Here is a 25,516-nt window from a genome sequence, read left to right as displayed (position 1 = left end):
TACACAGAGAAATCCTGTCTCAAGAAACAAAACAAAACAAAAAAACATTGTCAGTCACTGACCACACATCAGCATCTTTGAGTTTAGGATTGTCTTGAACTGCAAATCTTCCTTCATACCCGTCTCAAGTGCTGGCATGCGTGGTGTCATGTTTGACCTCAAACTCATAATCCATCTGCCTCTGCCTCCGGAGTGCTGGAATTATGTCCATACTTCACCATCCCTGGCTAACATTTTACTCCAAAATTTAATTTTGTGGGGCTGTTGAGATGGTGTGTCAGGTGAAGATGATTGCCACCAAGTCTTACAACCTGCGTTTGATCCTTGGGATACACATGGTTAAAGAAAAGTACTCTGACTTCCATGTGTACATTGTGGTACACTTGCATGAATATGAAAACACACGTATACATGCACATGCACACACACACAGAGAAATATAATAAAAACTTGATTTGGGGCTCCATTTTTACTTTAGGTTTTATTATGATCATTTTGTGAAGAAGGAATCTGAGGTTCCAAATCAGTTACTAGATCCATGTACTACTTTAGTACCAAAGAGGATTCCTGGTCAAAGACAGAGATTCCTAATGTTTTGGTCCTGCTAACAGAAAATTTGATATAGTTTATCGGTTGGAAACTTTCTGGAGATGAGTATTGAAACATTCTTAGGTGATCTTCATGTGTACCTGAGTTGGGAGCACCGGCATGGGGCTTAAATGGTTGTGGAATGAAACTTGACGGAGATGTTTATTATGCCTGCTGTGGATTAGAATGGTTTCTTTCTCCTGTAAACCAGAGAATTAGAAGGAAGGAGGAGAGGAGGGTGCCTGATGACTAACCAACCTTCTGCCCTATTCTTTTCCTTCTAACCACACAGATCTTGAAAAAACCACTCCCCCCTGAGCCAACAGCAGCACCAGTCTCCACAAGTGAGCTGAAAAAGGTTGTGGCCCTTTATGATTATATGCCAATGAATGCGAACGACTTACAATTGAGAAAGGGCGAGGAGTACTTTATCCTGGAGGAAAGCAACCTACCGTGGTGGCGAGCACGAGATAAAAATGGGTGAGTGTGTGCAGGCCCCTCTGAGCCTCTGCTGGCCCACTCCACTTGCACACAAAATGCCGCAACACGATTCTCCTGTTCAGTGTCTGGACCAGAGATTATTCTTCTCACAACACAATGGATGCACTCTCCCTTCCACTATTTCTCAGCGTACAGCTCTACGTGCGGCATCTGTCACCTCTAAGAATGACTGTGCTGATGCACATAATGCAATGTCAAAGTTGAGAAGCTCCACCCTTCACTGGCTGAACTATGCATCCGAGACACAGTCTTCTTTAAGGGATATATTTATATCTCTTGTCCATATTTAGTTTGAGCTCGGGGAAGTGGGTACAGGAATCTGTTTATGCAAGGGTGAAGAAGCACTGCGTGACCATATTGTCTCCTCCACAGGCAGGAGGGTTACATCCCTAGTAACTATGTCACTGAAGCAGAAGACTCCATAGAGATGTATGAGTGAGTATGCTTATGTTCTCTGGGCACAGACTTGCAGGACAAACACAGTACAGCATATACTTCCTATACATTTAACAAGTGATTTATTTATTTTTATTTTATGTGCATTGGTATTTTGCCTGCATGTATGTCTGTGTTAGGGTGATGGATCCCCTGGAATGGGACTTACAGACAGTTGTGAGCTGCCTTGTAGGTGCTGGGAATTGAACTCAGGTTTTCTGGAAGATAAGTTAGTGCTCTTAGCTGCTAAGCCATCTCTCTAATCCCCCCCAGTATATACATTTTTGTTTTTGTTTTTCAAAACAGGGTTTTTTTCTGTGTAGCCCTGGCTGACCTGGAACTTGCTCTGTAGACCAGGCTGGCCTCGAAAACATAGAGATCCGCTTGCCTGTTTCCTGAGTGCTGGGATTAAAGTATTTTATATATACTTTTAATGAGCTTAGTTTATTTAAAGATTGACATCAAAATTAGTACCAACTCGGTCAAATGATACCACATTTGTGTCTGTATCTTGTTAGGATGCCCACCCCCAAATATATTTGAGTGATGGAGAGGTTTGCAGATTCCCAAATACAGAAGACTCACTCAAAGAACTGAAACCCTCACAGGAAACATTTGCAAGAATACAAACACCAAAATTGAACTGGTGTCCTTTTTTCCTTCGTCATTGAAGTGATTGTCCTTGAGTGAACCATCCCTATTACTTTCCCTAGAAACCCTGTTCCCTGCTTGCACTCTTCAGTCTGTAGCCATGAGTCTTCAGTGCTAACTTGTGCTTTAGAAGGGCTAGAGTGTGCTGTGTGGATTATTGATAGATCCTTGATAGTGGTAGAATGAAATGATGGAATCATAGTATCAGTGAGCCCTGAGGATGCTCTGACTTCCAAGATGCTTTGACATGGCCTAGAGGTCAATCAAGTACTGTCTCTTCACAGGTGGTATTCCAAGCACATGACTCGGAGTCAAGCTGAGCAGCTGCTAAAGCAAGAGGTAAGTACGGGCCACATGCAAAAGGCATTCTCTGTGCAGTGTATACAAGCCAGGAGTTGGGTCCCTCTTCTACTGGGATCCCAGTTTAACCGTTTAATTCGTGAAAAGCAAGGAGGTTGCATCTCCAACATGGACCCTGAGGGGAAAATCAGGGCCATTCTATTTTCGCTCCCCTGTGTTTAGGCAGGCAGTTATGCCCTTTTCTCTTACGGTGAACTCCTTTTTTGTTGTTTCAGGGAAAAGAAGGAGGTTTCATTGTCAGAGACTCCAGCAAAGCTGGAAAATACACTGTGTCTGTATTTGCTAAATCTACAGGGTAAGTGCTTCTGTTCCAAATTCGTGGGGACAAAGGACACGGGTGGCATCCCAACACTTACTCCTCAGCCTTAAACTCAAAACTCATCTCACTTCACTCTCTGGGGCCTCCCATATCTGGTCCCCAAGTTACTGACTAAATATTATTCACTCAGGGACCCTCAAGGGGTGATACGCCATTACGTTGTGTGTTCCACACCGCAGAGCCAGTATTACCTGGCTGAGAAACACCTTTTCAGTACCATCCCAGAGCTCATTAACTACCATCAACATAACTCTGCAGGTGAGTACCCTAGGCAGCTGTGAAGGCCTCCAAACCCCCAGAGAAGCAATTCAAGACAAAAGGATGAGAGGCAGTGTAATCCGAATTAGTGATGAAAGTTAATCCCTGTGGTGCTGGATGGGGTTCTAGTCAAGCTGTAATCACACCTTGCATCCAATAGGGATTGACTTTTTTTTTTTAATATAGTGCCGGGAAATCGAACCCAACATTCTAGGCAAGTGTTCTATCAATGAGCAATTTTCCCAGGCCTGTTTGTTTTCACTTTTTTTCTTTTGGTTTCCGAGACAGGGTTTCTCTATGAAGCCCTGGCTCTTCCGGAATTTGCTTTGCAGACCAGGCTCGCCTTGAACTCAGAGATCTGCCTGCCTCTGTCCCCCAGTGCTGGGATTAAAGGTGTGCACCACCACATCCAGCTTTACTTTTTTGTTTTGTTTTGTTTTGTTTTTTTGAGACAGGGTTTCTCTGGATTGTTTTGGAGGCTGTCCTGGAACTCGCTCTGTAGACCAGGCTGTCCTCGAACTCACCGAGATTCACCTCCCTCTGCCTTCTGAGTGCTGAGATTAAAGGCGTGCGCCACCGACTCGCGGCCCCAGCTTTACTTTTTTAACACAGGCTCTCACTATGTTATTCAGGCTAACCTGGACCTTAATCTGTAGCTCAGGCTATCCTTGAATTCATGATTCTCCTGCCTCCACTTCCTTAGTTGGGATTACAGGCCTGTACACCAGGAGTGGTGAGACTATTTCTCCTCCTCCTTCTTAACATATTTTTATGATTTAAAATTTATGCGTGCGTGCGTGCGTGCGTGCGTGTGTGTGTGTGTGTGTGTGTGTGTGTGTGTGTGTGTGTAAATGAGAGCAGGAGCCTGTGGAGGTCACAGACATTGGATCCCCTGGAACTATAGTTATATGTGTGTGCTGGAAACTGGATTCAGTTCCCCTGCAAGAGTAGAATATGCTCTTAACCACTGAGCCACTTCTCCGGCCCAGGACTAAATTCTTATTTGGTGCTAAAGACCCGTAATGAAGAGACTATTGACTAATGAATCAGAAAGTATTTACCAGCAATTATTCGTGTTCCTACCATGCCCTCTTGTAATTCATTCCGTTCTAGAAATGAGTAAAATTCTAAGTTGAGATCCTTGGCCTGAAAGAACATACAGGTTAGACAACAACAGAACACACTTTCTGAGTACCCCAGACTAACACGTGAAAACTGGGAGGACTGGTGAGGCATGAACGCTTGGGATGCTTCATTGAGAAAGTAGGATGTGAGTGAGCTAAGCCCAGGCTGGGATGTGGGCATATATTCAGTCATTCAGTAAGAAGGGGATTTCTTTCTTTCACACTGTTGTTTCTATTTTTATTTTCTTTTGAAATAAGGTCTTGCTATCTTGTCAAGTCATTCAGGATAGCCTCGAACTCACAGCAATCCTTCTACCTCAGTCTCCAGACTGATGGGATTACTGGTGTCAACCACTATATGCAATAATAAGGAATATATTTCAATGATTATTTTCCTTTTTTTTGTCCTCAAAAACTTTTGTGAGGGAAGAAACCTTCAGAAAACAATGTGGATTTGTGGAGATCTGAGATTCAAAATTACTTAGAAAGAGTCATACTAGAATTGTGAGAATTTTTTTGGTTTTTCGAGACAGGGTTTCTCTGTAGGTTTGGAGAGTGTCCTGAAACTCTCTTTGAAGACCAGGCTGGTCTCAAACTCACAGAGATCCGCCTGCCTCTGCCTCCCAAGTGCTGGGATTAAAGGCTTGAGTCACCACCACCCGGCTTAGAATTGTGAGAATTTAAGATGATATGCAAGGAGTTCCCATCCCCTATGCTGATATTGTAACCTCTCTGTTTCAGGACTCATATCCAGGCTGAAATATCCTGTGTCTAAACAAAACAAAAATGCACCTTCCACTGCAGGCCTGGGCTATGGTAACGGCTTCTTTCTGTAGAGTTGGGTGGACTGGCAGTTGCAAGAATTACCTCAGTGGAACTTGTCCTTTGGAATGTTCTTAAGATACATTCTTTTGTGCCAGCTGTCTCTAGGAAAGGCCAGACAGACTCAAGATATTTAACAATTTCCTCCCTCTAGTGGTTCCTTCTGGAACTGCAAAACAGATTCAGAAGAGAATTTCTAGATGCTTTATTTTTTTTTTACAGTCATTTATTTGTGTGTGTGAACACAAACTTGCATTAGCACGCACACGTAGGTCAGAAAATAACCTGGAGTTGTTTCTCTCCTTCCAACACGTGGGTTCAGGGGATCAAGTTTGGTGGCAAGCGGCTTTACCTACAGAGCTACCTCACCAGCTATGTTTTATCACGTAAAAAAATTTCAGCATCATGCATGAATTTTTAACTGTCATTATCAGCCTAATCACAACTGGATTTTGGAAGGTTTTCGGTATATCTTCTTGCCTTTTGGTCAATTTGTACCTAAAGCCCCCAGATTCCTCCAACCAGTAATCAATCCCCTTCCCCTGAGATTTACCTGAGTAAAGGAAGGTAGATTAGTATTCCTAGGAATTCATCCATTCATCCTTTACTGTTTTTCCTATTTATTCCCTAGTATGGAATCTTACATATTATAGGCACTATACACACACACACATACATATATATGTATACCTCCTCAAAGAGTCACAATAAGACTTTGTTGGTAGGATCATGGGAAATCGATCCAAAGGACCTGACCTTCTTGAAGGAGCTTGGAACTGGACAATTTGGTGTAGTGAAATATGGGAAATGGAGGGGCCAGTATGATGTGGCCATCAAGATGATCAGAGAAGGCTCCATGTCTGAGGATGAATTCATTGAAGAAGCCAAAGTCATGATGTGAGTTACATCTAAATTCAGTTCCCAGTCCAGTTGTAGAAGAAATCTAGGAACTGTAAGGACAGCAGACTGTGGTCTAAGATCACTTACAGTCAGAGAAACTTGGGATCAGGGCCCTGAGGTTAGCCTTTGGCGGGTTACCTTAAAAAACTGCTAAGGTGCCGGGCAGTGGTGGCACACGTCTTTAATCCTAGCACTCAGGAGGCAGAGGCAGAGGCGGGCAGATCCCTGTGATTTCAAGGTCTACAAGAGCTAGTTCCAGGACAGCCAGGGCTACATAGAGAAACCCTGTCTCCAAAATATAAAAAAGGAACTGCTAAGATAATTATTTCTTTGAGTTAGATTCTGGCTGACGATAGTGTTGGCCATTTATATTGCCCCCTCAGCATTTTGGCTAGATGTACAATATTAGACTTCCAAAGGAAAGGTTGATTCTAGTTTTAGCTATTGTTATTTTAAACTTGGGCTTGTTTCTTGTTCATTTGGTAGGCTCCAAATCCCTGTTCACCCTCACATCTGAAACACCTTTGGGTTTTGTGATGGGAAGAAAGAAATAGCTTTGCTATTATGGTACCTTACTGGATGCTCTATGCTAGGCCAGCCCCTTTCCTCCCCTGCCCCTTTATGGCTGGTTTGCAGGCAAAACTGGAGGACTAGCTCCTTGCCTCTCCTGTAGGAATCTTTCCCATGAGAAGCTGGTGCAGTTGTATGGAGTCTGCACCAAACAGCGCCCCATCTTCATCATCACTGAGTACATGGCTAATGGCTGTCTTTTGAACTACCTGAGGGAGATGCGCCACCGCTTCCAGACTCAGCAGCTTCTGGAGATGTGCAAAGATGTCTGTGAAGCAATGGAGTACTTGGAGTCGAAGCAGTTCCTTCACCGAGACCTGGTGGGACCTCAGAAGGACCGCGGTGGGACTCAAGGGGTGGAATGAGCGTCGGAAGATATAGCATACACTGTTGAGGAGGGTCACAAGTGCCAGCATTTAGATTTTCTCTAGAAAACATTACAGATTAAGCGTGCATCTGCGCCAGTGTTGAGCACATCACTTGTCTCCAGCCTCATTTCCAACAGCCCTGCCACTTACCCCGAGTCCCTGTTACCTGTGAGGAAACACTACCCATTCTAGACCTCGAGCAGAAGAACAATTCCATGTTTCCCAGTGTGACTACTCCTGGTACAAGGCCACCGTTTGGTTACATCAGAATTACATACAGGACCCATGGATAAATTATGATCCACTTTTATTTCTTTGTATTTTACTTTATTTTTGAGACAGGGTTACTTGTAGCCCAGGCTGACTTTGGACTTCTGGTCTTTCTCTCTCTACTCCCAAATACTAGGATTATAGGTGTCCATCACCACACTTTGTTTATGCAGTACTGGGAATTGAACCTAGGGCTTTGTGCTTGTTAGTTGAGCATTCTACCAAGTGGCCACATCTCCAGCTGTCTTTTTTTTTTAAGATTCATTTATTGCCGGGTGGTGGTGGTGCACACCTTTAATCCCAGCACTCGGGAGGCAGAGGCAGGTGGATCTCTGTGAGTTCGAGACCAAGCCTGGTCTACCAAGCAAATTCCAGGACAGGCTCCAAAAACAATACAGAGAAACCCTGTCTCGGAAAAAAAAAAAGATTTATTTATTTATTATGTAGACAATGTTCTACCTGCATGTATGCTTGCAGGCCAGAAGAGGGCACCAGATCTCTTTACAGATGGTTGTGAGCCACCATGTGGTTGCTGGGAATTGGACTCAAGACCTCTGGGAGAGCAGCTGCCAGTGCTCTTAACCTCGAGCCATCTCTCCAGCCCCCTTCCATGGTTTTAAATGCTGTTTTCTTGTAGTTGCCATACTATAGTACTTGAAGAGGAGCATTCTACATTTCAAACACCAGCTGTCCTTTCCAGTTTCTCTTGAGAATCTAGACCATCTGAGAAGACAGGGGGCACAATCTCACTGTCCACGCTAATAGTCACCCGGAGCTGGGGTGCAGCCCTCCCTTTCACACCAGGTCTGTGTGCTCCACTTGCTGCAGTCCCCACCCACCCACTCCACTCTCCCTTTGCCTGCTTAGCCCCTGGAGGCATCAGTTTGTACCTGTTTCCTTCAGCCACAGGGAGACTCAAATTGCCTTAGTCTCGCTGCCGGAAGTGCAGAAAACAAAACACACTTTCCCAGCGTTTCTTCTGAGTTCGCTTAGTTCACGGACGTGGAACTGTCCACATGAATGAAAGTGTTCAGCATGCTTTATTTAGGAGTGCGTGGCAGGCTGCTCTCCATGCGATGGAAATGTAGCAAGATTTCTCAGGATCAGTCAAGTATGCTGCCTCATGCTCATAATCTCAGCACCTCTGAGTTGGAAACAGGAAGATTCCTGGGAGTTTGGGGCCAGCCTGAACTCATAGTGAGTTCTAGGTCAGTCTTTGCTACATAGTGAGTCTAGGCCAGCCTGAGCTACAAAGTGAGTTCTAGGCCAGCCTTGCTACATAGTGAGTGTAGGTCAGCCTGAGTTACATACATAGTGAGTTCTAGGTCAACCAGAAGTACAGGATAAGACAGTTTCTCTGTAAAACAAAAACAAAAACAAGCAAACAAAAAAGACAAAAGCAAAAGTAAGAAAAAAGACCCAAGTTCAGATCCTTAGTGCCCATATAAAAGCCAGGTGTTGGCAGTACGCATCTGTAATCCCAACACTAGGGCTTTGGGAAGAGACAGAGATCATTGGCCAGCCTAACCCAACCAGTGAGCTCTAGGTTCAGTGATCCTGCCTCAAGGAATAGAGTGATCAAGGAAGACACCTGACATCAACCTCTGACCTCCACATGCACATCCATACATGTTCAGGCACACACACACACACACACACACACACACACACATCCCTATCTCAGTAGCATCAGATAACTCCTATTAGGTGGAGGGTGCCTCTAGCAGAAGACCACGAGTCTTCCCAGTTTCATTTACTGGTAGGCAGAAGCCTCATGTCTTTAACCTGGTAGCCAAAATTGCAGTCTCACTGGTATCTGTTTTACTGTAGGCAGCTCGAAACTGTTTGGTAAACGATCAAGGAGTTGTGAAAGTATCCGACTTTGGCCTGTCTAGGTGAGTATGCCTTTTTATCTTCCTATTTACTGTTTATTTTGGAAAAATGGTTGTGCTATGTAGTCCATGGTGGCCTCACACTCGTGAGTATTCTGTCTTGCCACAGCTTCTCTGCTGCTGGGATTATAGGTATTGCTAGCACATCTGACTTTTTCATCCACTGTAAATGTGAAAATAGCCCAGAACAAACAGGGTTATGTTATAATTTTTAATCTCTTTATTTCCTTTTTCTGCTCTCCTTTTTTTGTTTTTGTGTTTTGAGACAGGGTCTCCCTATATAGGTCTGGCTATACTGGAGCTCACTATGCAGACCAGGTGGGATTAAAGGCACCATCATGCCTGGACTTCCTCTTCTCATTTTAGTGTCTTCTAACATCTCCACATTCTGAGATATCTAGTTCACTCCTTCCTTCTTTCCTCCCTCCCTCCCTCCCTTCTTTCCTGGCTATATTTCTTATCTTTTCAGGTTTTTTTGTGACAAAGTCTCACTCTATCACACATTAGTCTGGAACTCACTGTGTACCCAGGATGCTCTGGAACTCAGCTATCCTCCCACATTAGGCCTTAGTGTTTTGACTCATGAGGGGGTCCCTGCGGGTATCCAGTCAGAGAAGAGAACCAGCAAAGAGATGAGAATGAAAACCCCATGCAGATTGACTTCCTCAGCCTGGGTCAGACTTCGGGGAGTCTAATTCTAGGTGGTTCACTGTCAGCATATGTAAAACACAGTACACTTTGGGAAAAGGTTTCCAGGCAACAATCAGTCCAATTCCAGGTGCACAATGAAGCTTAAGCTGTGACTACATAGAGACTCTTTACAGTATACATGTGACCATGAGGGTGGGTTCTATAGCTAAAAGGCCTAGAATATAATGTGGTCTCTGACCAAGATAGCATAGAGATCAGCAGGTCATAAAGTACGTGTGACATCCCCTCTAAGGATGGGTAATGGTCTAGGGATGGAAGAGTCTGGGATAATCTTTCTGGGTGATTTGAATGAGGTCTGCTTCTATAGCAAATGGTGGGTGAGGTCTGCCTCCACAGATAGCAAAAATGTCACCAGATTAATAAAATGCACTCCCAGCTTTCCAGACAGGAAGCAAGTATTTTATCTCTTCCATTGGAGAAGAGACCCACTATGTGTTTGACATTCCTGTTTTCCCTAGTGATCTGTGGGTGCAAGGACCTTTGTGCCCCCAACAGGCTTAACCTCTGGAATCCTGGGATTCCCGGCATGCACCACCACACCATGCTCATCCTTTCCTTCATTGCTGTAACCCTCTTCTCCTTTCCTCTTTTCCCTCTGCACCCGTCCTCCCCCTCTTCATCCTTCTCCTATTTCCCCAATATCTTATCTTGATGTTAAACCTGCTGACTTTCTTCCATTCCTCCTTTCTTGGTCTAACCCTTATTGGCTACTGCAGATTGAAAGAAACAGAGAAGAAGAAATGCAGAGAAAGAAAAAGGTGGAGTAGAGAAGAGGAAAGAAGTCCTTATTGGTTTTATTCCTCTGTTTATTCTTATTGTAACCATATTGTGTATCAGGAAAGCTAAACCAGAAATCAATAAGGAAGCTGAACCTGATGGTACAAGCCGGTTGTAATTCCAGATACTTTGGAAGCTCAAGCAGTGCCATGATTGAAAGTTCAAGGGACTGGAGAGATGGTTCAATGGTTAAGATCACTGACTGCTCTTCCAGAGGACCGGAGTTCAAACCCAGCTTCCACATGTGGCTCACAATTAGCTGGGTGGTGGTGGCACACACCTTGATTCCCAGCATTTGTGAGTTCAAGGCCAGCCTGGTCTACAGAGTGAGTTCCAGGACAGGCAGGGTACACAGAGAAACCTATCTCAAAAAATAGTTCAAGGCCAGCTTGGGTAATTTAGTGAGACACTGTCTCATTAAACAAAAGTACAAAAAGGACCAGAAGTGAATATCACCAGTAGGGTACTAGCCTGGCATATGCAAGGCTGTAGGTTCAAACACATAGAAGGCAAATAAATACTTTTTTTTTAAAGAAAAAGAAATCGTAACAGAGGTTTTGTTTGTAGAATGCATTGACGGACCTGCAGAAACTTTTGGGAAAGAATGTAAATGTGTATTTGTGCAACCTTCATGGGTGTGCTGAGAAGAATCGGGCATATATCAAGCTGTCTTAATCTTAATAGCAACAAATATTGAATTCTTTGCAGGTATGTCCTGGATGATGAATACACTAGCTCAGTAGGTTCCAAATTCCCAGTCCGGTGGTCTCCACCAGAAGTGCTCATGTATAGCAAGTTCAGCAGCAAATCTGACATTTGGGCTTTTGGTAAGTAGATGTGAACATACAGGTTAGAGCGTGGAAATGCTCAGTGGGCAAACCAAACTGCTTCTCATGCAAACCTTACAACCTGAATTCAGATCCCCAGGACCCATTTAAAAGCTGGTAGCAGAAGTGAATACAGGCATCTGGAATCCTACTATGTCTCTACCAGCAGATAGGAGGCAGAGACCAGAGAATCACAAGGAACTCAGGGACTAGATAGCCTGTAGGATCTACCAGAAAACAGCAAGGGCCACCCTGTCTCTAACAAGTAGAAGGTGTGGATCAACACTCAAGGTTGTTATCTGACCTCCACTGTATGCTGTGGTGTACACAAGCACACACACACACACACACACACACACACACACTGGTGAGGGGAGGAGAATATAGATTATACAGATCAAAGCAGAACATAACGGGACAGTTGGCATTTGCACACACACACACACACTGGTCGGGGGGAGAATATAGATTATACAAATCAAAGCAGAACATAATGGGACAGTTGGCATTTACACACACACACTGATGGGGGGGAGAATATAGATTATACAGATCAAAGCAGAACATAACAGGACAGTTGGCATTTGTATTCCTGTTATCGTTCATCTGATCCTTGGGTGCTTTCTATGTGTCAGGATGTCAGGAACCACAGGGGCTTCTGAGGACAACCACAGCAAACTGGACATAATCTGTGTTTTCTTAGAATTTACAATATATCCTGGGAAACAAACCATTCATTATTCAACGGCTTCTGAATACTTATTATGTACTAGGCACTCTGCCAGACTCCGAAGCTACCAAGACAAACAAGACACAGCCTCTCTTCTAGGCTAGCTAATGGTCAAGCGTAGTGTGACTCTGATAGCCAGCAGTGGTGCCAGGACCATGGCAGACGTCTGAGAAAAATTCAAGGAGGATGAAACTAACTTATTTTAATCTTTAAGGTTCATCCAGAAAGATTGGGCCCCAGGTACTCCAAAAAAGACTGAATACACTTCTCTTTTGTATCTTCTAGGGGTTTTAATGTGGGAAATTTACTCCCTTGGGAAGATGCCATATGAGAGATTTACTAACAGTGAGACGGCAGAGCACATTGCCCAAGGCTTACGTCTCTATAGACCTCACCTAGCATCAGAGAGGGTATATACCATCATGTACAGCTGCTGGCATGAGGTAAGTGTTGTAGTGTTCTCTCTTAAATTATTCCCTTAAATTTCCTAATTTCTCATTTGCCAGTCAGTCGCCTCTCTCCATGGTCACCTGTCAGCTGGGCACAGACTTATAGCTGAACCTACTTTCTCACTCTGGCCTGCATCCCAATCCTCTGATGGCTTTTCCACGGCCACCCTCATCCTCGATAGAGTATCATTAGCAGACCAGACTCTAGTACCTATATCAGTTCTAAGTGTGGGGAGCTTGTGGGACCATACTATCGATCAAAGACACTCAGGTAAGACAATGGTGTTACAATATCTGTAATCATTATCTGGGACTCACCTAGGAGTTTTGTTCCTTCTTGTAATGACATCTTGCTTTGACGGTGAACTTGTGGTGGTGGCCACATCCTAGGGGCATGGCTTCAGGTGCATATGTGACCCCTTATGAGGAAGAGGAGGGGCTGGCTCATCTGACCGAGTAAACACGGGCGGGGGGGGGGGCGCGGGCGGGCTGGCAGGCCTGGCTCCTGGTCATGGGTGCCATGGCCGGCCAGCTGCATGGGCTGATCATGGGAATCAACCAATGTGGGCACCAGTTGAAGGTGGGGATTAAATGAGTCCTAACAATCCAAGATAAATGATAAGCAGGCATTTATTAGGGAAGCACTTACACAAATGATAGTAAATAACCACCTCGGTCTTCCTGCTCCAGAAGATGCAGTCTCTTCCACTCTCCTAGCTGCCAACCTTTTCTGGTTGAGGTTCTAAATGAGACTTTAAAAACCCTGTTGCTTAGAAGGGACCCGAAGTAGTTTTTGTCTATCTGCTTTGGTTTAGGAGTTTTGATTCTAAAATATTTTAAATTATTTTATGTATATGTATATGGGTGTTTTGCTTATATGTATGCCTGATACCCATAGAAGCCAGAAGAGAGTATCAGGTCCCCTGGATCTGGAGTTATGGACAGTTGTGAGCCACCATGAAGATTCTTGGAATCAAGCCTGGGTCCACTGGAAGAGCAGACAGTGCTCTAAATACTTGTGTCAACTTTCTAGCTCATTTAAAAAATACAATATAGATTTTGAAAGGGTGAAGTTGTAGTATTGTAGAAATAAGGATCATGCTTCACTATTCTAAAAATGTTTGGTCGGGGCCAGGGAATGTGGTTCAATTGGTAGAGTGTTTACTTACCATGAATGAAGCCTTGGTTTGGTCCCTAGTACCTCATAAGCCAGGTGTATGGTACAGGCGTTTGTTTGAGACAGGGTCTCAAATTGTTAGGCTGGCCTCAAACTCATTATGTAGCCAAGGTTGACTTTCAACTTCTGGTTCTCCTGCTTCTACAACCCAACTGCTGAGGTCACACACATGCACTACTATGCAATACTAAGGATTTTATTATTACTATTATTGTTTTGAGATAGAGTCTCTTTACATATTCCTGGCTGTCTAGAGCTCACTATGTAGACCAGTCCATCCTCGAACTCACAGGAATCCACCTATCTCTTCTTCCCAAGTGTGAGGATTAAAGGCATGTGCCACCATGTCCAGCCTCCTAAGGCATTTTCAAAAATATAAATTACAGGGCTTCTTTTCTAGAGATTCTGGATAGGTACATCTGCTATGGAACTCAGAAACCCTTTCATGTTTCTTAGAACTTCTGATACTTGTCTAGTTTGAAAACTACTGATTTGAATACTAAGAAATTGATGACACTTTGGTTCTGACAGATTGAGGCCACTCTGTTATGAATCCTTCCCGAATTATCAAATACATCAGGACAACTAGGCTTATGTGGTCCCAGCACTCAAGAGTCTGAGGCTGGAGGGTTTGCCATGAGTTTCAGGCTAGTTCGTGCTACACGTTGCCTTCCACGGCAGCCTGAGATATAGAGTGCCATCTTATCACAAAACAAACAACAAACTAAACAATAAAGACCACATCTCAACCGGGCGTTGGTGGCGCATGCCTTTAATCTCAGCACTTGGGAGACAGAGGCAAGTGGATCTCTGTGAGTTCGAGGCCAGCCTGGTCTACTTTCCAGTGTTTAATCTGACCATGGATCTCCAAAAGAGCCATAATCTTAAAGTCAGTCTAACACCCCCCCGCCCGTTGCTCAGGGTCCAATCCAGGCCTTTGCAAACTTAAGTCCTTTGTCCATTTAGCTTTGTGATGACAGAAAGTGATTTTGGAAGCTAGCTAAACATTATCCCTGCTTGTAGGAATTCTGTGAAGTATGCTTGTGAACCAGGGATGCATACTTGATAGCCATCTTCATTGCAAGCTCTTAAGTAATGAGATAGTGTGTATAAATTTGCAATAAATGGGTCAATTTTAATCAGCCTATGAGATTAATTTGCAAATTTTTCTTATCATACAAATAACTTGAGTTGTGCCAGGCATGGTGGCTCACTCCTTTAATCCCGGCACCAGGAGGCAGAGTTAGGTGGGTCTCTGTGAGTTTGAGGCTAGTCTGGTCTACAGATCGAGTTCCAGGACAGCCATGCCTATGCAGAGTAACCCTGTCTCAAAAACAAACATAAAAAGAGTAATCCTAGAATTTTTTTGTATAACAGCCAGGTGGAAGTGGAAATAGGAAGTTCATGACTGATTTCTGGAAAGAGATGCAAGGGATAAGGCAAAAGTTATTAGCATTATAGGCTGGATAGATGCCTCAGTGGTTAAGAGCCTCTGACTACTCTTTCAGAGGACCAGAGTTCAATTCTCAGCATCCACACGGCAGCTCACAACTGTCTATAACTGCAGTTCCAAGGGATCTAACACCCTCATACACAGACATACATGCAGGCAAAACACCAATGCACATAAAATAAAGATAAATTATAAAAAATAACTTGGGTTGCTAAAGATGAAAAGCACACAGGGACTCTTTGGTGACCTGCTTTGTCATTTCTTTTCTTTTTGTGTTATCAAAAAGATATGTGGCTAGGTATTTAGTATATACTTAATAAGCTTAACAGTTTGTGATTTACTACTGGGATCCTTGTAGATTCTAGATTCTACACTGTAACACTGTTTTCTCTGGTTTTAGAAAGCAGATGAACGTCCTAGTTTCAAAATTCTCTTGAGTAACATCCTGGATGTCATGGATGAAGAATCCTGAACTAGCTGATCTACGTCCCTCTCCTACAAGCCCTAATTCCACTTTTTCTATGGGCTCCCAGGCTCGAGGGCTCTGCAGTCTTCCCTGCTCCTACTGAATACATAAAGGCCTTCGTACATCTAGGAATGCCTCTCTTCTTTCTGTCCCCAGCACAAGGCTTCTGAGCAAAGGTCAAGGAATTTCTGTGCCTGGTATTGCCCATAACTTCAAGACTCCTAACAGACTGAATTTGGGATGGGAACATTTGGGGGGAGGGAAAGGTGTAAATAGCTCCACTAGTTGTCTAACAGCATGTTGGGTAAGTGTTACGAGTTTGGGGGGCAGGACAGACTGGAATGGTGCCATTAAAATGGGAGGGATTGTTTTGATAAAATAAAATTAACTGGAAAGATGAAGGCATCTCCTCTTTTAATTCATCACGCAGCCGTCCTCAAGTTTCCCATTTGAGAACTGCAGGAAATCGTGTGTTATTAGTTTGGCATATTCCTAATCTAGAATTCAACAGAAATCTACATTTCACCCCTTTCTCTTGTTCAAGCCTGCCTCTTAATTGTAGACGAATCCACAAGCTTTCCACGGTGCTTTGGCACACAGTAGACATACGACATTATTTGGATGAATCCTAAGGTTAGGGACAAACTCAGCCAGAGCCTCATTTCCCTCCATCAAGAGGAAAACCCCATCAAAGAACTGAACCCAGGCGCCCAGCCAGGGTAGCCAGTTAATTAGCGGAAGCATTCTGGCTGGGGGCAAAGCCAAAGCTGAGAAAGCGCGGGCCAAATTTGGAAGTGGGCAGGGCGGAGTAGTAAGGCCGGCCCTTCACTGGACCACGTGGTGTGGAGTAGCTTCCTTTAGAAAGCATTCTTTCCTTTTTGATCAGCGCTCCCACGGCGCTGCGGCGCTCCAGGTCACGGCTGGGCGCTACCGCCGGGGAGAGGCGGGGAGCAGGTCCGGCCGGCAGAGGCGACAGAACGCAGTCAACTGCCTGGAGCTGGGGGGAGCCGGCGCTTCGCGCCGACGCAGTGAGCTCACAGGGCGGTCCCCGAGGTGGGGCGGAGCGGGGCGGGGCGGGGCGGCGCGGGGGGTGGGGTGGGGGGGAGGTTGTGGTTCCGGTTCCGTCACCCAGACACGTGAAGGTCGGCGAGTTGGTTCTGTGCTCGCTTCGGCCCTCGTGGTCGCGCCGGGATGGATTCCTCCTCGTCCTCTTCGGGCGCGGGTTTGGGCGCCGTCGACCCGCAGCTGCAGCATTTCATCGAGGTGGAGACGCAGAAGCAGCGCTTCCAGCAGCTGGTGCACCAGATGACGGAACTTTGCTGGGTGAGGATCCCCGAGCTTGGATCTGGACGCTGCGCCTACTCTCCCCGTGCCCTTGCCCCCATGGGACTTTCTGGGATGTCGGGAACTCCAGAGTGGGTGGTCTTGACTGCACTCTGGGTTCTCAGATTCCTTAGGCTGAGTCGGAAGGGACCAGGGTGACTACTTCTCTGGGAGACCATAGGTGCAGAGGGTTGGGAGTCACAGGCTTACAAGGCTGACCCACCCAGCACTCGGAGCCACCTGAGGTTGAGACTGTAGTGCTGGTCACTAAGACCTATTAGAAGTTCCAGTCCTGGAATTTTCTTTCGGGAGCCCGAATCCCAGAGAGTCCGTGATTGTTATTTCTGGACTCCTGGGGATTTACCCAGATTACCCAGTTATAACCCCTCCTGATGAAAAGGCAAGCGCCTCTAGCTCATTAAGTATGAAAGTGGCATAATCTCTCCCAACATACACATTTGTCTTCACGGTTTGTTGTTGTGTAATACCAAGACAATAAGGTCTGAAGGTTGAGAAATTGAGTCGACTCAGTGAGGGGACTTTGGCAGAGGGGCAGAAGGCATTTGTTTGTAGCTGAGATCAAAGTGTTCTGGTTGCCAAGGACAAGCACACTGCCCTCCTGTGACATAAAAACTTAAAGAATTTAGAGGCCATGGATATTATTCGGTGGAATTCGAGAGACTCTTAAGTCTTATGTATAAAGGAGAGACTCATGAAGGAAATTTATTCTTAAAGCTTCTAACTATAACACAGACATCGATTTACTTAGTCCTTTTCCTGTAAACTTATGTATTGCTGAACTGTGTTCTTTAGAAGTGCTGGATTCTAGTTTGCCTTGAATCAGGGCCTCAATTCTTTGTTGACTCTTTTGTATTGAAACAAATTTTCATGTATTCCAAGCTGGCTTCATCCTGATTGGATAGCTGGGAATAGCCAAAGATGACCTTGAAAATGGTCTTCATGCCTCCAGCTTTTTGTTTTTTTATAAAAATTGTTTCTTTTGAGACTTGCTGTTCACTCCTGATTGGCCTGGAATTTATAGAGATCTTCTTGCCTCTGCCTCCTGATTGGTGGAATTAAAGGTGTTTACCATCCCCCCTCTCTCTCTCTGTGTGTGTGTGTGTGTGTGTGTGTGTGTGTGTGTGTGTGTGTGTGTGTGTGTTACAGCCTTGGCTATCCTGGGAACTGCTTTGTAGACCAGGCTGCTAGGTCATACAGATCCACCTGCGTCAACCAGAGTGCTGGGATTAAAGGGGCGCACCACCGTGCCCAGTTTTTTCTTTAAAAAGTCTCCGATTCATTATGTTTGAGGTGGGAAGTAGTGCGATTACTTTAAGAATAATGAGCTAGCAGGACGTTGGTGCCGTGGTGCACGCCTTTAATCCCAGCACTCGGGAGGCAGAGGCAGACAGGATCCATGTGAGTTCGAGCCTGGTCTACAAAACTACACAGAGAAACCTTGTCTCGAAAAACCTAATAATAATAATAATAGTAATAGTAATAATAATAATGAGCTAGGAGAGGGGGACTTATTTTTCTTCAGTGAGCCACTGAAGTTAATCATGCTTCAGTAGAAGAACCTTCTATGCTCACTCAGGCAGTCCAAAACCCAGTGGATCATAAAGGGCATACAGGAAGACGAGTTGTTGGGAAGGAGGAGTTGGGATGTAGAAGAGTAAGAGGGTGGTGAATATGAAATTGTCAATGTTTTTTTTTATCCGTAAACTATAGAGCCTTTACAAAACTAGCTTCTTACTACTCCTGAGGGGATTCAAGAACCTTTGATGGGTGTTGGGTAGGATGGTACAGTCCTGTCCAGTTTGGCCTACGTAGAGAGTTCCAGCCATCCAGGGTTATATAGATGACCCTGTCTCAAAACACAAAGCATTCTGTCTTAAATAAACAAGGTTAAATAATGTTGGTTCAGGGTGGTGGCGGTGGCGGAGGTGCACACCTTTAATCCCAGCACTTGGAGGCAGAGGCAGGCGGATTTCTGTGATTTCGAGGCCAGCCTGGTCTACAAATCAAAGAAAAAGAAAGAAAGAATATAGGTTCATAGACTTTCTTTGTTGATTGGTTTTAGGGTACTTAACTAGTTTTGTTGTTTTGTTTTACCAGTCAGGGTTTCTCTGTGTAGCCCTGGCTGGCCTCAAACTCAGATCCCTCTGCCTCCCAGGAGCTGAGATAAGGTGTGTGTCACCACCCACCACCACTGCCTGAAAAGGGTTATTTCACTTGTATTTTTGGCTCTTTTCTCACTTGGCTATATCCAAGGTGTGCCATTTTCTGGCCCCTTGACTTTGAGCAAACTCTTGCAAGAGTTTCCACTGGTAAAAATGAGGAATGATAATGGTGTTTTCCATTGGCTTATTCCTAAATGTAATGTAAGCCTGTGTCCAATTGCTTGACAATTGGCAAGATGCCAAATGTGAAAAATTTTTATATGAATTTTTTTAGGTCAGCTTAAAAAGTCACGGGCTTCTTCATGGCATATGCCTTCTAACGAGTAATTCTTGCCTACTTTACAGTATCTTTCCTCACAGTCTTCTTTGTAGTTACATCACACATGTGTGGGTACACACATACTGTACAATCTTAAATCTAGGTGTCACAGGTAAGAGAAAATATAGGGTCCAAATGTATTAGCAGATCAGGTGATCTAGGTGAAATTATTTCTATAAGTAAAAGGTTTTTGTTTGCAAGTTCCCATTGTGATCCTGTGTCTTATTCTGAACAGGAGAAGTGCATGGATAAGCCTGGGCCCAAGTTGGACAGTCGGGCTGAGGCCTGCTTTGTGAACTGTGTTGAGCGCTTCATTGATACAAGCCAATTCATCTTAAATCGACTGGAACAGACCCAGAAGTCCAAAGCAGTCTTCTCAGAAAGCCTTTCTGACTGATCTCAGCATTACCTCTTTGGAAAAGTAGTTGAAGCAATGAAGAGCTGTTGATGGGATGGTTGAAGAAATGGCTATGGGGGGGATTGGCTCCCAGTTTTCTTTATCATCTAGGTACATCTTGTCACCGGAGAATGAACAAAGACCAATTTTTATGTATGGAAGTTGAGAGTCGTGTATTTGGTTGTTTTTGAAGCTAATCACGTGAAAATCATTGACAGATAAACAAAATTATGAGATGCATATTACTGTACATGGGACTATGCTTTCTCAAGATCCTTTAACTGCTTTATATAATTTTGATAGTGGAAGTGCTTTCTATAATTTGATAGTGGGACCACATGGGGTAAATCTCTTTGTATGGATTCATTTCTGGTTTTCTAGGGAGATCTTTGTGTCAGAAAAAGTAGCAGTGGGGAAATAACCTGGCACTGTTCAACTGTGAGCTTTCTTATCTTTCAAGTTTGACTATCAGCTGAGAAATATTCTATGTGTGTTATACAAGCCAGCCTTTTAGGTTGTCTTCCCTATACTGTGATTTACTTAAATCTTGAATTGAAAACATGGGCTCAAGGTAGAATGGGCAGCCTGAGAATCCAGAGGGCTTTAGTTAGTTATAAAGGAATCTAACTCATGAGCATAATTCTTATTACCAGACTGCCACGGGAAGAAGTTAACTTTGTATATCAGGCTCCAAAACACTCACAGATGTGCCTAAAGAAGTATAACAATCTAGGCCAATCAAGAACTAACAACAGTTTCAGGTAGAGGTGCATGCCTGATGTTAGTCATAAATTCCATTAACTGCATTCTTTCGGGCACTGAAATAAAAGCTCTGCGAGATCAACTTGTGATGGAGACGACTTCTATTTTGGGTTTTTATCTGCAACTCAGATTTCATGTGGGCGCATTCCAAGACAGAAATGTGGTTAGTCTCTTCTAGAGGTCCCTGAAGTTTTTGTGAGACTTTCAGATGCGCTGAGAAGGGGGAAAGATTCTGTGCTAACACTTAGGTCCCTGGTAGAAGAGCTTATATTGAAGTCCCTCTTGTTAAATTCACATAGACTAGAGTGGAAAAGGTGCTTACTACAAAGGAAAAGCTTCTTACTACAAATCCTTGAATCTGGGCAGAGGCACACTTCTAGCCTTTCCTCATAGGAACTAGAAGGAAAATTTTCCCATTGTGATGAAAATATACGTCAACAAACTATAAAGTGTCTTTTCTAAGCCAGACTAGCTTTGGTAAGAGAGATTTAACAGAACAGCCCTAAGGCTGAAAAGATTAGTTCTAGTAAGAAGGGCATAAGGACTTCAGTGTAGTAAGTTCCATTAAGAAGCAGCACGGGACTGGAGAGATGGCTCAGTGGAATAGAGAGCACTTACTTGTTGCTCTTGGAGAGGACTGGGTTCAATTCTTATCTATGAGGGCTCACAACCATCCTGACTCTAGTTCCAGAGGATCCAAGGCCATCTTCTGACTTCCCACGGGCACTAGGCACACATGGCTCACATACATATCTGCAAGCAGGTTTTCACCCACAGACAAATTTGAAAAAAGAGACAGCACAATAAGGGCGTTAGGAAATGTTTGTGGAGCTTTGCTAGTTACTAACAAACAGTTGAGACCTGAAAGAATTAAGTGACCAAATGAGTATCAAGGAAAATTGTTTGGCAGAGATAACAGCGCAAGTGCCTCAGGGTAGAAGCTACATGCCATGAGGTAAAATTAAAAATCCAGTAGGGAAGCTATTTGAGTAGCTTTTTAGCAGATGTGTGATGTCATATTAGTGTAGTAAGTAGTACTAGTAACAGTAATGCTTTTTTCATTTTGAACAGAGTTCAGCCACTTACGGTAGATATCTGACACACATTTTATATGTGTCAAGGTAAAACAAATGGCACAGTGTTCCTTTTTTTCTATTTGTTTTTTGAGAGAGTTTCTTTTTGTCTTGGCTGTCCTGGAGCTTACTAGATAGACTACACTGACCTCTAAGTACCACTAAGCCTGGAATTACTCTTCATTCTTAAAATATTGTATTACTCTATTGTTATTCCTTCTGATTTCTCACTGTATGCATGCATGAAGGTAAATGTTTTTATTTTACAATGTTACCACTCAATTAGCTAATATAATGAGGAGGGTTATGTCAGGTTCATATATTATGCTTTGGCACAATTGTTGTGTTCGGCACCACTAGGTACAAGACAATTGAGAAGAAAAAGTATGAGCATATGCCCCTTCTTCCATTAAGTATGAGCAACCACTGGGGTTTTGGCAATCTCAGGAATGCATTTTCACGCCTCGATTAAAAGAGTATGTCAGTCCTCAAGTTCCAAACCTAGATTTCAAATGTTTACATTAAAAAACTCCAGACTCAACTGTGAAATGAAATGACTGACTTAGTAAATGTAACAGGAAAATCTGAAATGAAGTCTTAGAAGCCTAATATGTAATGAGAAAGGCCAAACTGCTCTGATGGGGAAGTTACTACTTCCCTGGGAGCTCTGCTGGTGCCTTGTCTGCTCATGTGTTGACTGCAGTCTAAGACGTTGTCTTAGAGGCCCTAAAGACTGACCAAGCATCCTGTCCGGCTCTCAAATCCCCACTGCTGACTCAGCGAACCAGTATTGGCAATGATAGGGGAACACGGACTTCAAAATAAGGACAAACATCTTTTTAAATTTTTTTTAATTTAAATTGAAACAAGCTTGCTTCACATGTCAATCCCAGCTCCCTCACTCTCCCCTCTTCCCCTGCCCCCACCAGCCCCCACCCCCACCCAATCTCCAATTCGCTCCCCAGGGAGGGTGAGGTCTTCCATGGGTGATCTCCAAAGTCAGTCATATCATCCTGGGCGGTGCCTGGGCCCTCCCCCATGTTAAGGAGTTTGAAGTCTAAAATGTAACAAACCAATCCATGTAAAAATTTTTTTTTGTTTTTTGAGACAAGGTGTGTATTGTTTTGGAAGCTGTCCTGGAACTCACTCTGTAGACCAGGCTGTCCTGGAACTCACGGAGATCTGCCTGCCTCTGCCTCCAGAGTGCTGGGATTAAAGGCGTGCGCCACCAAAGCCCGGCCCCATGTAAAATCTTTACCAGAAACAAAGCAAACAATTGACTGCCCTTTCTTTAAACAAAACAATAAAACCTCACAATATTCACTCATAGACTACTGAGGCAATCTTGGACTAGGGGACAATTATTCCAAAGATTATCCACTGGGTACAGTTCTCTTAAAACTTCCTTCAGGCTTATGTTTATTGGCACTTAATACACACACACACACACACACACACGAATTTCATGCACATACCATGTGTGGTGGTTTGAATGAGAATGACCCCCATAGATTTGAATACTTGGTGACTAGGAAGCAGCACTATTTAAAAGAATTAGGAGGTGTTGCCTTATTGGAGGAAGTGTGTCACTGGGTGTGGACTTGGGGGTTTTAACAAGCCCAGAGTCTCTCCGGGCGGTAGTGTCGCATGCCTTTAATCCCAGCACTCGGGAGGCAGAGGCAGGCGGATCTCTGTGAGTTCGAGGCTGGGCTGGACCGACAGCCTCCAAAACAATACAGAGAAACCCTGTCTCATAAAAACAAAAACAAAAAACAAACAAACAAAAAAACAAGCCCAGAGTCTCCTCCTATCTGCAGATCCTGATGGAGAACTCTTAAGCACCATGTCTGCCTGCATGCCACCATACTTCCTACCATGATGATAATGGACTAAATCTCTGAAACTGTAAGCCAGCCCAATTAAATGCTTCCTTTTATAAGAGTTACCATCAGTTTCACAGCAATAGAACACTGACCAAGATACCATGGCACATGTGTACCTGCATTCTGTCTCTGTCTCTCTGTCTCTCTCTCTGTCTCACACACACACACCTACTACTATCACCACCACTACTACTACCAATAGTAATAATTTTTAAAAACTCACAAATGAAAACTGGCTCATATGGTGCTGTAGATGGAAACCAGAACTTTCTGGATGTTAGGCAAGCATTCTAACCGGGCTACATCATTAGTCCAACGTGTGTGTGTGTGTGTGTGTGTGTGTGTGTGTGTGTGTGTGTGTGTGTGTCAGAGGACACAAAATTCATTTCTCTTCCACCATGTAGGTCCCAGGGATTGAACTCAGGTCGTCAAATTTGGCAATAAGCTCAGCCATCTCACAGGCTCAAGAACATATTTGATTGAAAGTCCAGCATCTTTGATGATGCTGGCAAAGTAATTTTTGGGGAGAAAAAGAGAAGAACAAGAAGTCACTTTAAAGCCTGGTGTGGCAGCATGTGTCTCCAGTCTCAACATTCAGTAGGTTGAAGAATGAGAAGTTCAAATTCAACAGTGAATGTGAGGCTACATGAGGGCATGTCTTTTTTTTTAAGAACAATTTTCTTTTTTATTTGTGTGTGTGTGTGTTTGTGTCTGTCTGTCTGTCTGTCTGCATGCCACACGTGACTGTGCACCTGTAGAGGTCAGAGGAGGGTACCCAAGCCTCTGGAGCTGGAATCACAGTCCTCTGATGTGGGTGCTGAGAACTGAACTCAGGTCCTCTGGTTGAGCTGGAAGCCTTTTAACCACAGAAACATCTCTCCAGCTCCTCCCCCTTTAACAGTCGCTTCAATAACTAATTAACTGATGAAGTACCAGAGCCAATGGAATGTATTATGTTAAGAATTTTGAGTTTGGAGTCCCTGGTCTCTGCTTCCTGAGTGTGGATGCAATGTGACCAAGCTCTTTCCTGCGTTTTCTGCAGTGATTGACTATATCTCCTGGAACTGTGAGCCAAGATAAACCTTTAAAAAGTGTCTCTATGTTATGATGCTGGAGAGATTTCTCAGTGGTTAAGACCACTTGTTATTCTTACAGAAGACCCGAGTTCAATTGCCAACACCCACATGGTGGCTCACAACCAGCCATAATACCAGTTCCAGATCTGACAACCTTGGCATCAGGTACACATGTGGTGCAGGCGAAACGTCCATACACATAAATGATTACACTTTGGAGGAATTCCTACAACCAATGGAAAGATATTGGAAGATTTTAAATAGTGAAATAACAGTATTTGCATTTTGAATCATATTTTTAATATTGAAAATGTCATACATATATACAGTGTATTTCTATTTTATCAATTCCTCACTACCTCCAAGTCCCCTTCCAATTTCATTTATTTAGTAAACAGCATTCTGCCTGCATGCATGTATGCCTTCAAGCCAGAAGAGGGCACCATTTCTCATTACAGATGATTGTGAGCCACCATATGGTTTTTGGGAATTGAACTCAGGACCTCTGAAAGAGCAGCCAGTGCTCTTAACCGCTGAGCCATCTCTCCAGCCCCCCTCCCAATTTCATGACCTCTCATCTCATTATTATCATTAACCTCTTTATGACAATTTGTGCTGATCATATGAGTATTGGTATGAGGCCATTCACTAGGGTATGAGAAACTATTATTAACAGATGTAATCCATTCCTTTTGTTTGCTTTTGCTGTTTTGGCTTTATTTATTTGTTTATTTATTTATTTATTCAACAAGGGCTCATGTAGTTCCAGACTGATCGGAAACTTGTTCTGATCAGAAACCCTACACTGATCATGAATTCTGGATCCACCACACCTGGCTCCATTCGTGCTTT

At 43.8% G+C, this 25,516-nt stretch overlaps 2 protein-coding genes across 2 annotated transcripts in view; both read left to right on the top strand.

The window, feature by feature from the left end:
- Btk (Bruton tyrosine kinase) overlaps positions 1–16,049 on the top strand; it is a 43,974-nt gene extending 27,925 nt beyond the window's left edge. The window contains exons 8-19 of the mRNA XM_005072490.4: positions 881–1,068; positions 1,462–1,524; positions 2,460–2,514; positions 2,751–2,830; positions 2,985–3,112; positions 4,978–5,052; positions 5,784–5,955; positions 6,632–6,848; positions 8,997–9,061; positions 11,255–11,373; positions 12,389–12,546; positions 15,583–16,049. Of these exons, the coding sequence (XP_005072547.1) occupies positions 881–1,068; positions 1,462–1,524; positions 2,460–2,514; positions 2,751–2,830; positions 2,985–3,112; positions 4,978–5,052; positions 5,784–5,955; positions 6,632–6,848; positions 8,997–9,061; positions 11,255–11,373; positions 12,389–12,546; positions 15,583–15,654 (1,392 nt within the window). The 3' untranslated portion in view covers positions 15,655–16,049. The remainder of the gene's footprint in view (positions 1–880; positions 1,069–1,461; positions 1,525–2,459; positions 2,515–2,750; positions 2,831–2,984; positions 3,113–4,977; positions 5,053–5,783; positions 5,956–6,631; positions 6,849–8,996; positions 9,062–11,254; positions 11,374–12,388; positions 12,547–15,582) is intronic.
- A 703-nt stretch (positions 16,050–16,752) lies between these two features.
- Timm8a (translocase of inner mitochondrial membrane 8A) lies at positions 16,753–20,714 on the top strand. Its single transcript, XM_021228648.2, has 2 exons — positions 16,753–16,971; positions 19,709–20,714. Exons 1-2 carry the CDS (start codon positions 16,840–16,842, stop codon positions 19,868–19,870), a joined length of 294 nt encoding a protein of 97 aa, XP_021084307.1. The 5' UTR covers positions 16,753–16,839; the 3' UTR covers positions 19,871–20,714.
- The last annotated feature ends 4,802 nt before the right edge of the window (positions 20,715–25,516 follow it).

Source organism: Mesocricetus auratus, unplaced genomic scaffold, assembly GCF_017639785.1.
Source record: "Mesocricetus auratus isolate SY011 unplaced genomic scaffold, BCM_Maur_2.0 Super-Scaffold_100003, whole genome shotgun sequence".
Classification (NCBI taxonomy): Eukaryota; Metazoa; Chordata; class Mammalia; order Rodentia; family Cricetidae; genus Mesocricetus; species Mesocricetus auratus.
Note: the sequence above shows the minus strand (reverse complement) of the source record. Positions and strands in the feature narration are given on the sequence as shown.

What these genes read in the sequence shown, in the direction of transcription:
- Timm8a (XM_021228648.2), top strand. Translation starts at nt 16,840, where the DNA reads ATGGATTCCTCCTCGTCCTCTTCGGGCGCGGGTTTGGGCGCCGTCGAC. An exon ending in AGATGACGGAACTTTGCTGG is followed by an intron (nt 16,972 to 19,708) that starts GTGAGGATCCCC and finishes TATTCTGAACAG; the next exon opens with GAGAAGTGCATGGATAAGCC.